The sequence below is a fragment of the Cryptotermes secundus genome, unplaced genomic scaffold, assembly GCF_002891405.2.
Source record: "Cryptotermes secundus unplaced genomic scaffold, Csec_1.0 scaffold1695, whole genome shotgun sequence".
Taxonomy (NCBI): Eukaryota; Metazoa; Arthropoda; class Insecta; order Blattodea; family Kalotermitidae; genus Cryptotermes; species Cryptotermes secundus.
In genome coordinates, this window is record NW_019725862.1 from 12491 (window position 1) to 25046 (window position 12556).

At 35.1% G+C, this 12556-nt stretch overlaps 1 protein-coding gene across 2 annotated transcripts in view; it reads right to left on the bottom strand.

The window, feature by feature from the left end:
* Positions 1-12556, bottom strand: part of LOC111863825 — a 29831-nt gene that overhangs the window by 10720 nt on the left and 6555 nt on the right. For both annotated transcript variants that reach the window (XM_023850552.2, XM_023850553.2), the window contains exons 2-5: positions 10238-10393; positions 5622-5719; positions 657-722; positions 249-566 (exon numbers count right to left, since the gene is read on the bottom strand). In XM_023850552.2, coding sequence (XP_023706320.1) covers positions 249-566; positions 657-722; positions 5622-5719; positions 10238-10393 — 638 coding nt within the window. The remainder of the gene's footprint in view (positions 1-248; positions 567-656; positions 723-5621; positions 5720-10237; positions 10394-12556) is intronic.

The window sequence follows — 12556 nt, forward strand, 5'->3', positions numbered from 1 at the left end:
TAAGTTTTAAAAAAAAAGTTCTGTTTCTTTTGGGTACCCCCTCGTATACACCTTTACAGATACACTTTTCCTGTCATTTATCAAAGGAAGACTTGCATGATAACTTTTTCATCTGAAGTTGAGATCTTTCATAATAGGCCCAGAGAAGACACTTCACTCTGCACACTCTGACCAGGACAAATAATTATGATTTACATCAACGTCAAGAATAATGTATTTCAAAAGGGATAAAGTATTAAAAAACTTACATAAGCATTCAAATGAAGTGTAAGTGGCTCTTCAATCCTAAAGGTCTGTCTTGTTTTAAGGCTCACAGACCAAATTTTCCCATCACTCTTTTCCGAAAATACTTCAAGATCTTCTCTCGCTTCATTCAAAGAAAACGTTACACTACTCATGTATTGGCTATTATAATCATAATCTATTGCTTCAATCTTTGCAGCACCACAGTCTCCAATAATGGTGAAACCTGCTGGTAGTGGCACTGGCACTTCAATGTCGTAATGTGATTCCGGGAATACAGGATCATACCCATTTGTAAATGTAACGATAGCTGCCCTGAATTCCTGAAAAACACAATGATTGTTACATTTTACATATAGCTATGATAAGAAATAAATACATAACTATTTCACAAATGCATATATGAAACTTACCACTTTCAATCCAGGTTTACAGTCTGGCTCCAAAATTACACTGAGAAAGTAGGAGAAATCATCAGCCTAGAAATATAACATATATAAATATTCAAGTAATGATTTAAAACACTGTTGGACGGGTAATATGGAGTTTCAGGATGGTGAAATATGAGACTACTACTACTACTACTACTACTACTACTAACTAAGATTGAAATAAGGAATTTATGCAGAATCTTGGTGAGAATACTTCTTGAAAGACTCAACTTTCTGAACCTTCATATTCTGCTTCTGTAGTGTTAGTTGGGACTTGGTTAAGAGGGAATGTGAAATGTTCCAGCCATGGAATATCTTCTGTTTGCAAGTATCTCAAGCCTAGATATATATTTTAGGGAAAGGAACACCAGTCAAATAAGGGCGCTGGACAGGTTCAGACAGGACTGTCAACCAACACTAGTTCAGCTATACCTTCACACTTAATGAATGACCTTTATATAATGAGGTGGATAATACTGATATAAAATATGTTAGACATATTAAAATGTACATGCATGAGATCCAAGTAGGTAAACATGTTTTTCATAAATCTGAATTCACAATGGACTGAAACAAGTGGGTACTGTTTCATTTTTTTAAATGTAAATGCTAAAAAGAACAGTAAGGGAATTCTTAACAGGCTCTAAAGAAAATGGTTTAGAAATAAATTGACATAATGCTAAGTATATCAACACATTATAATACCAGAGTCAGTGACAAGACCAATGCATAAATTATAAATCTTGACAACTTGTCAAATTTTAGATACTTCACTATAAAAAAAAAAGAGCAAGAGAGAGATAGAGAGAGAAATGAGGTTCAGTTTGAAAACTGTTTTAATTTATTTTACTTTCCAGAACACTTAAAAGATTAAAATTAATAATTATTATGCTTTTTTCATAAGGTTATGAGATATGATTTCATATTGTTAGGTAAATATATTAAAAACAAAGTGCCAAGGAAAATATTCAAGTCAAAGAACAAAAAAAAAATATGAAGTAGCAACTTTATAGTCTATACTCTTCTTCCAGTACTGTTAGCATAGTTACCTGAAAATGAAAACAGACTGGGCATATAGTGCAGATGGTGAAACATAAAGCAGATAGAAAATTTTAGCGAGAAAAATCCTTGGAAAATGACTACTGGGAAGGCCAATATGAACAGAGATGGAAAAATGATACAAATATGAATCTTAAGAAAATAGATTCTGATAACAAAGATTAGCTTTAACAGCATCAGAAATAGATTCTGTGTGCAGTATTCAGTCATTAGATTTTGATACTAAGGAATCTGCATAGCATTTCATATGATTTCGATGGCATTCACATTCCCATTTAATTGCCAACCTGGCTTGAGCTTGAAAAGAAAAAAATTGGAAATATTTTTGTTATTCAAATTGTTTTTCTTAATCTTGCTATAATCTATGTAAGGGATATATGTGCACTCACATCAATAAACAGACTGTACCTGAATAAATCAGCACAAAATATTTTTTAGCTTAACTATTACACACTAAATTAATATGTTTGGGTTTTATGCCCTTTTACAATTTAAAAATTGGGTCTAGTTATGCATTACTCTTTGAATTATAATAAATAAGAAATATGAACATAACATCAATACCCAAACACAACAAATTTATATAGCTGCCACGTTCACTATAACAAAATTATTTAAATGATATTCAATCTAAATAACCTGGTGTCAAGAAATAGTGCAAAGACATGGCACTGGAGGTGTTTAAAGGGAACTGATTATCAGCATGATTCTGATTTCCTTTTGGATGGATTACTGCATTAATCCCTTTCAAGAGTAAAAAGTATTTTCACACCACTTACTTACGTTGTTCTATTTGAAGCAAATTACACACTCACAGAAGTATATTTTATTGCATTATCAACATAAAATACTAAGTTACTATTAATATTCTATTACCACTAATACAAAAGATCCTAATGCAGAGAATACTATTTCATTTTCAATATATGTATGGTATAATTTTTAGCGTAAGAAACAACCTGATCAGTTTTAGTCATGAGGGATCTTAACATTAAATACTATCAAGATCTGCAGCTGTCTTACACAGAAACATGATCACACACAGTTCTTAAAGGCTAAATATAGTATTTCTTTGATTTTAAGACTCCTTCAATAATTGATTCCTTCAAATTTTGATGATGATGACTATCTGATTATGCATGTATATTTATGTGTTATATTGCGCTGCTGACTTCTTCTATATTTGAAGCAGACCCCTTTGTGGATTTTTTAACTGTAATAAATGAATGAATGAATGAATAAAATGTATATTTAAATTAACACTGTTGCCTATGCAATGGACTGTGGAATGAATACTCAGGAAAAGGGTGCTATTACTGTTGTGATACAGGTGTATTATATATTAAGAAAATAGATTTTATATTACTATATTAAGGATCTTGGTGGTCTTTTGATCATGTATGTAATTTTAAATGTTATTTTGATATATGGAATGTATTGCTGTACAGTAGTTTTGTTGTATTGAGTATTTAAATTTTGATGATGATGACTATCTGATTATGTATGTATATTTATATGTTATATTGTATTATTGACTTGTTCTATATCTGAGGCAGATGCCTCTATGGATTTTTTGGAACTATAAATAAATGAATGAATGAATTATACACACCCTTAATTTAGTAATACATTTTCAAGAAAAAGACATTATTGATTATACGATGCAACCTTGACTTCTAAGATGCAACAATGAGCATAGGTGTAACAATGAGTCCTGACCTAGATCTCTTCATCATAGAGTAAAGTAAAATGTTAAAAGTAAAGTTGTCCTCTGTGCTTAACTAATCAAACACCATGCAATGAAGGCAAATGAGGGAGTGGATGTATAGATACATTTTCTTGACCTCAGCACTAGCTGGAGTTTAGTGGTCAGCTTCACGCCACTACCGCTTTAACCCCAGGGCCTTCATCGTGGAGTACTGACCAATATTAAAACTGTTTGGTATTTTTAACTTCCAACCTCCACCAGGCTCATTGGTACACTGTCATATATAATGATATTTTTAACAACAGAAAAACACAGAATTTCTTTCAAAATCTCCTTTGATGCTATCTTTGTGTTTCCTGTCCCATGATATCCCATGACTAGTGCTATGGTCATGAGGATTTTCCTTCTGATTTAGTTACATAATATCATTTTTCTGACATCAATTTTTATGTGAAAAAAGTGCATCTTAGAATAAAGGAACTATGGTGCTAGAAGAGTGGCATCACTTAGACATGCGAAAACTGGGTAAATGTGTGTTGTGAAATGATTGCTGCATTAAAATAAAAGAAGATGCAATGTAATGGGTTGGGGGAGTACAAGTAGCATCAGTTAGCAGTGGCAATGATGTATGTATGTATGTATGTATGTATGTATATATGTATGTATGTATGTATGCATGTATGTATGTATGCATATATGTATGTATGTATGTATGTATGTATGTATGGGGTGAGCCATAAAAATCGGCTCCCACACTGCGACCTTCAATGATCTATTGTGCTTCCCCTTGGATTAGCCCTTTATTAATCCTACACATTTAATAAAGTGTACGCCCCTGCTTATGCGGGTGTCATAAAAGTCACGTGGTTCCACCCAGGTGATGAAATCTTAAATAAACTATGGCCTCACAATCACACAGGATAACTATGGATGGTTTCTATCAGTTCAGTCCCTGGGCTGTTTCATTTTCCTGTAGGCACCTTTCACACGTTGGGGTATCTGTCAGTCCCAACTCGAAAAGGTGCCCTTTCTGGTGGCAGTGTCCAATAAGTAATCCTACCACCCATCTTGGTTGATCTCTGTTTAATCTCAACAGATCCTTCGTTCTTCTGGCTGAGGGTCCAGATATAAAACCCTTTGACGTTTGAGTCCAATTATGGATTCCAAGTATTTTTTATGGTTTCTATCAGTTCAGTCCCTGATCACTTTTTTGGCAACTACACTTGAGATGCTGCAAACTGGTTCAGGTCCTATGAACGGCTGTTCAGATCTTGTTTTTGCCAGTTGATCTGCGGTTTCATTCCTTACAATATCCTCATGACCTAGCACCCATATCAGTTGTACTGTATGTCTGACCAGTTGTATGAGAAATTGGTGGCAGTCCCAAATCATTTTTTAAGTGATTTGGTGCTTACCAAGTGCTTTAATTGCAGCCTGACTGTCTGGCAGGATATAGATGTTCCTATTTCTATAGTGGCAATGATACTCATACATAAGTAGCAGAATTCAATAGCTCTAGAGTCTGTGATTCTCTACAGTTTTATGACAATGATTTGTTACTAGAAAAGGCAAAATTTAAAATAATGAACAAAGAATTTCCCTAGAATTGAAACTCATTATACTTTTCTTGGATTTTTTATTTTTCTGAGCACAAACTTTGTATGTCTAATTAAGTTTACATTTTAATTCCATCTGCTAGCACATTAAAAGTGTGTGACAAATTCAACAGATGAACGGACCTTGACAAATTATTGTATTACCGCACAATTTTCAAGAATTCTCAATAATGCCTAATTATTCAATTCAAAATTATATTTTAAAAAGTATTGCTAATACTTCTGTTGTGCTTCAGGCAATTCAAGGAAGTATGAATAAGCACAAGCTATAGCCTGCACGTGGGTATGAAAAATGTATAAAGAATTTTATTATCAACATAGGAGCCTCTAGGAAGGTAACCACTTGCAATAGCTAGGGAGAACTGAAAGAATGGTATGAAAATGAATCTTGGGGAAATTTGTTTTGAGGATACGAAGTGGATTGAACTGGCTCAGTTACAGATTAGTGGAGAACTTCAGTGCTGACAATGTTAAGTCTTTGAGGACTTTTGAAGCAGTCATTTACTCATTAAATCAGCAACTTAGCAGTAACAGAAAAAAATAAAAACTAGAGATACTTCATACCTCATTTTTTTCCCAGTCCTTATACCTTTCACTTATAAATATTTTAAGTGTCTGGCCATCAAACGTTGAGTCGAGATACTTGCTCTCTTCTCCTGCAACTGAAACATATGTTTTTTACCATTACCACAGTTAGGCATTCTTACACACAACTCACAAATGGAAAAGCAAAATCTGTCATTCTCCCAGAGTCATCTCTCCAAGTGTAACATTTTCAGCATTTATAATTTTTTAATATAATACTTCTTTTTGGAGAAACGCACATATATTTGTTGACATTTTCAGCATTTCTAATTTTTTAATATAATACTTCTTTTTGGAGAAACGCACATATATTATTTGACATGTACACCCATTGCCAAGTAAGAGCTGTGTAAACAGGTGACAGTACAACATCCGTTGTTACAGAACAGCTCTGTGGACATGATCTTTCCCTGGCAATGAGAGAACATGGAATGATGGAAGAGATGTTTTCTGTGCGGTGTGTGCTGGAGCTATATAACAAGGAACTAGAATCTACTCTTTATTACCGTTCAAGTGACCAGACTGCTGTTGTAGTGGAAACTACTAGAATAGGGCAAAATCTGCTGTACTGGGCTTGGACTGACAGAGGCCCTGTATACTTTGTATATACATTTTTAACATGTTTAACATGTAAAATGTAAACATTTTTCATATTATGACAAATGACTTACTACTGCAGATAATGACTATGACAAAAGACAGACCTGTCCTCTCATCTGAGAGGGTGCCTTATAATAACAAGACTGTAACTGTCAAACAGTAATAAATATCTGGTCATGAGCCCTTCATGGGGCTCGACACAAAGATTGACTGACTGACTGTCAGTCGCAATGTGACTTTGACTACTCCTTACTCAACCTGTGTGGAGACGGGGTCGAATACCCCCACCATGATACTGCAAGTCATAGGAGGCGATGAAAAGGGAAGTCTCAGATCTGAGACAGTAAAATATGGTCATGAGTACCAAGGGACTTGGACACGAGAAAGGCTGCACTGGGAAAGGCCAGCAGCATATATAAAAAACAGATCCATCCTCTTGTCAGAGATAGCGCCTCACAAAAACAAGGCCGAGCACTAGCAAACAGTAATAAATATCTGGTCATGAACCCCATTGACTGAATAACCATTATGTGACTTTGACTTGAATCCTTATTCATTCAGTCATCGTTGGTGGTGGTCAAGCTTACGACTTTTCAAATGACTGAGATGCCGTTGTAGTATAAGACAAGTAAGATAGGCATGACCTGCTCCGTAAAAGTGTACATTTCATAAATATATCGTGGCAGTAACATGCTATATGTACGAAATGTACACTTGACAAAAAGCCAGACATATTCATGAGACAAACCTATCTTCTCATCAAAGGGGTTGTTACATAAGTACTACTGCATCAAGAGTTCAATTGGAAAAAAACTCTGGTCATGGGGCTCAAGGGGCCTGTCACCAAGATGAACCGATGGACAGTAAATGGCCAGTCATAAAGTAACTCTCACTTTGACTCTGACTTTGACTCCTTATCCAAAAGTGAGCCTTTATGTGCCATCATTAAAATAACCCTCCACAATGCACTGATCAGATCAGTAATGACACCCGCCTGGGAATTAACAGCAGACACCTATTTCTTCAAATTGCAGATCCTGCAAAACAAGGTTCTTTGCATCATTTAAGATTTTCCAAGGTGCACACTGGTCCGTGATTTGGACACTGCTTTCAATCTTCGTATACATACGATTATATAACAAAATTGTGCAGGCGACAAACAGAAGTCATACAAAATCATGAGAATAAACATGTTCGCTATATAGGACAAGACGAAGCCAAACACAGAGAATATAAGAGACTTAAACTTGGCAGTGGTCAAGCTTACAACCGTTCAAGCAACAAGGATTCTCTTGTAGCCTGACCTACTTAAGATACGGCATGATCTGCTATTCTTAGCCTGGACTGACAGAGTTCTTGTATATATTGTAAATAAGGCCATGTATGTACACTTGCAAAGTTTGTGACATAGACCGTAGACTTGGACAAAAGTAATATACAGTGTAACTGACTGTGACAACTGACAAGGGACAGACCCAGCTTCTCGTCAGAGAGGATGCATAACATAGGCAAAACCGTAGCTGTCCACTTCAAGACTAAAATCTGGTCAGGAGCCTGTAATGGGGCTTAACACAAAGACAAACTGACTGACTGTCAGTCATAAACTGACACTGACTTTTGACTTTGTACGGCTTACCAGAGCTGAACCGCTTGAGTTTCACCTTACATTGAATGTACAGAACATTCCATTTATAAACAGTGCAAATTATTAGTGAAAGTATTGGGGATCACCAGTGTGGGTTTTGACGTAACAGATCAACTACAGATCAGATCTTTTGCATTCATCAGATATTGGAGATATTCATAGACTTCAAGAAAGCCTACGATTCAGTTAGGAGGAAAGTATTGTACAATATTCTAATTGAGTTTGGGATACCCATGAAACTAGTTAGGTTGATTAAAACGTGTTTAAACGAAACGTATAGTAAAGTCCATATAGGTAAACATTTGTCTGATAAATTTCCTATCCAGAATGGTCTAAAATAAGTAGATGCTTGATCGCCACTCCTTTTCAACTTTGCTTTAGAATGTGCCACTGGGAAGGTCCAGGGAAACCAGGTGGGACTGAAATTAAACGGGACACATCAGCTGTTGGTCTATGCCGATGATGTGAATCTACTGGGTGATAATGTAGATACCATAAAGAAAAACACACAAACTTTAACTGATGCAAGTAAAGAGGTTGGTCTAGAAGTAAACACAGAGAAAAGTAAGTATATGTTACTGTCTCGTCACCAAAATGCAGGGCAAAATCATGACATAAAGATAGGAAACAGATGTTTTGAAAATGTCGCACAGTTCAGATATTTGGGAACAACGATAACAGATCGAAACCTAATTCAGGAGGAAATTAAGAGGCGACTGAACTAGGGTAATGCTTGCTACCATTCAGTCCAGATCCTTTTATCTTCTCGTCTGTTGTTCAAAAACATAAAAATTAGAATATACAAAACTATAATTTTGCTGTGGTTCTGTATGGGTGTGAAACTTGGTCTCTGACATTAAGGGAGGAACATAGACTGAGGGTGCTTGAGAACAGGGTGCTGCGGAGAATAATTGGACCAAAGAGAGATGAAGTGACAGGAGGTTGGAGAAAATTGCATAATGAGGAACTTCATAACTTGTACTCTTCTCCAAGTATAATTAGAATGATCAAGTCAAGGAGGATGAGGTGGGCAGGTCATGTAGCACGAATGGGGGAGATGAGGAATGCATATAGGATATTGGTGGGAAAGCCAGAAGGAAAGAGACCACAGGGAAGACCAAGGCGTAGGAAGGTGGACTATATTAGAATGGATCTTAAGAGAGATAGGATGGGATGGTATGGATTGGACAGGTCTGGCTCAGGATAGGGACCAGTGGAAGGCTCTTGTGAACACGGTGATGAACTTTCAGGTTCCATAAAATGCTGGGAAATTCTTGAGTAGCTGCAGAATTGGCCGCTCCTCCAGAAGGGCTCAGCTCCATGAGTAAGTAAGTAAGTAAGATGGAGCAGCTTACTGCAGGAAATTTACATAAAACAAAAGTTGGCAGTTTAAAAGTTGGGAGTTCCTGTAACAACATTTTATATTAAATTAGTTTCAAGTAGATATTCTAAACCACTATGCAACTGAATTTCTTGAAAATATATATGGTATTTATAGATATACACGTGGTCTTCAGATATTTCCTTACAAATTGAAAAGGATGACTGATACGAGAGACTTTTGCTAAATTCATAGGGCAATTCCAGATCTCAGATATGTTGATACATAATAAGATCTTGTTTACATATGGCCATAGATGGATCTTCTCATGTATCTCATAAACAATTTGGCATATGTTAAAATTTGAACTTGAGAACTACCACCAAAAGTTGTTAGGCATTTCTGATTTTCAGCTGTACTGATCCCTAATAAAACCTAGTTTGCATATGACTATAAATGGACTTTTCCATATATCCCACAAACTGTGTGGCAGATTCTGTTGAAATTTGGTAATGGACACTTCCACCAAAACGTTCTTTTGATTTTAAGCCTACAAAGCCATGCATATGGCCATAAATGGAATTTTCTACAAATCCCATGAACCCTGTGGCAAATTTGGTCGAATTTCTATATTTCACTAATCTGCATTGCATTATTCCTATTTCTGAATCAGATTAATAAACTTCAAGGAATGCACTGGTAATTCTGGGTACTACATTATGGAGTACATGTTTTAAAATCTTATTTTACTCTAGAAATGATTTCTCATTAAAAACAATGGGCCGCTTTACTTGTATCCTGCATCTAATGTGGTATGAAAGACATTACTTTGTGACCTTCTGCTTAACACATTTTCATCGTTAAGGGATTCCACAAAAATTATCACCATTTTCAAACCTCCTTACATCAGGTTTTCTTCATATAACAACTGATACTGATAATGTGAAATTAAAAATACAAGGATGGGGTTATCTCTAGTAGTTCAGTAATTAACAATTTTCTTTCGTGTCTCATAATAATGCTCCATACCTGGATCAAAAGAGACGATGCCGTCAGTTGTGTAAGTGTAGAGTAACCCAGGAGCTTCATTATCTGAAATTTGTTCACTTCCTTCATATACTGGAGAATCTGACGGAAGACCCATAAGATCCACCCTTGTACCATCAGGTCTGATGAGAGTGCAAGCTGCAAGAGAAATGAAGTTTATTAGTACTAAGATAAAATCTGTCAAAATCCAAAATCTTTGTCACAAAATTATTAAATTTCTTACAGTTGTCTTTTGTTCTTCAATACAAACCACTATACTAATTCATCTGGACAAATGGAAACTGTGTCTGGATTACTGAATCATGAAGAGGAAAATGGAATCATTACATAGCTGGTAAAAACTTAGAAAATCTCATCAACTGGCCAAAGCTGGTAAAACCTGGATTTCTAAAATAGCACGTAATAACAGCTATATCTGAATACTCAACATCTATTCAAGGGGATATTATAGGAGTATTTGTAGATGACTTCCTTATGCCATCTTGTTTCAGTACTTCATGTCATTCGCCAGAGAAAATAATGAAGTCTGATTACTTGTGACAGTATTATTTCAAGGCAAATTTACATGAAGTGGTTATACGGATAGTGTTGCCATATTTGTTTCTTTCTTTGTTTCAGAAACAATTATCATAATCCATTCCAATACAGTATAGATTTGTAGTTCAACTAGCTTACTTTATTTCCTTAAGGGAAATGATGTGTGTAATATTACAGGGATTTATGTAAGTTGCTCGCAACCATGAAGACTGCGCATCTGGATAAAACAAAGAGATGAATGCAAGAGAAACTGAAAGAAAATATAATTATAAATGACAGGTGGCATATTCTGAGAATTCAAAAGTGGGGTTCATGTAGTCATGAAGTTTATGATTTACTACTTTAGGTTCACTGTAACCCTGTTTCCCCTATAAATAATATGTAATACACTCTGAATAGCACATTTCCTGTGGAAAATATTCATTATGGCTTGAAGTAAAATTTATGACCTCTGAATTGCTGGAGACCTAGTAATTTCATTTTCTAAATACATCTTCTGTAGTACTCTCATGTGTGGTTGTGGTCTAAAGCTCACAATATACTTGTACAATGCAACAGCAGATGTGCAAAAATGACTTTTCTCAAGTTTGTGGGTATGCATCAGGTGACTGCAGGTGAGAAGCCCTGTGGAGATCAGCCTTCAAAGATTCTACTGTTTATGACAATTCTAACTCACTTAAGTTATTGAAAAAAAGAAAGTTTACGCCACACAATTTCAATTATTAAGTCGTGGATCTCTTGACTCAAGTCATTTCGGTGGATCTTGGGCAGATCTACAGATACATAACGTCCGAAGCATCCAAGAAGGTGGAAGTAGTCACAAAAAAATATTAGATGTTACAAAAGCTTATAATCTGACTGTGACAATAAATACACCTATATGAGTAACTGAAAGTACGGCTACAACTATAGACCAAATCATAACTAATATACCGGCTAATTACTATCATTCTGAAGTAATAAACAGCCTACTTTCAGATCATTTTGCACAATGTATAACTATTAATATGTCTATACCACAACAAACAAGATGTTACAAAGAGGTCAGGAATATATCAGAAGCCAATATAATAGGTCTATGCTCTTCAATACAAACTGAAATTTCGAGTGAAGTGTCCAGGGAAAATGAGGTAGAAAAAAATGGGACTCTTTTTATAGCATTTTTAACTATTATTAACTATTAACTGAGGAGAAATACCATAAGTACTTCAAAAAGCCCCTGGATAAAAAAAGATGCCAAAATAGCAAGAACAAAACTAAAGGATTTGTGCAACCTTTATATGCAAAGTAAGGCTCAGGAACATAGAGACATCTATAAAGCATATAAAAAGGAATATAATGTAATATTAACAAAAACAAAAGCAAACTACATTCAGAATATTATAACCAGATCAAATGACACTCCAAAAATATTGTGGGAATTTGTTAATAGAGAAAGAGGCTCACCAAAAAATACTCTCACTAGTAATATACACTTACAAGATTGGAACGAAACAGTCTCAAGTCCGAGTAGAACATGTAACATATTTAACAAAACCTTCATAGAAACTGTAAATAAACTTATACTTGACAAAAATTTATTACATCCACAAACTAGTAATAACAATATATGCATAAAAGATTCACTTGTCCTATTAGAAATAAAAGAGACTGAATTGATTAAAGTAATTCAGGGCATGAAGAATAAAAAATCAGGACTTGGTGACATCTCGCCATATCTGCTAAAAAAAATTTACACCTTACATAATAAAGCCACTCTTAGAT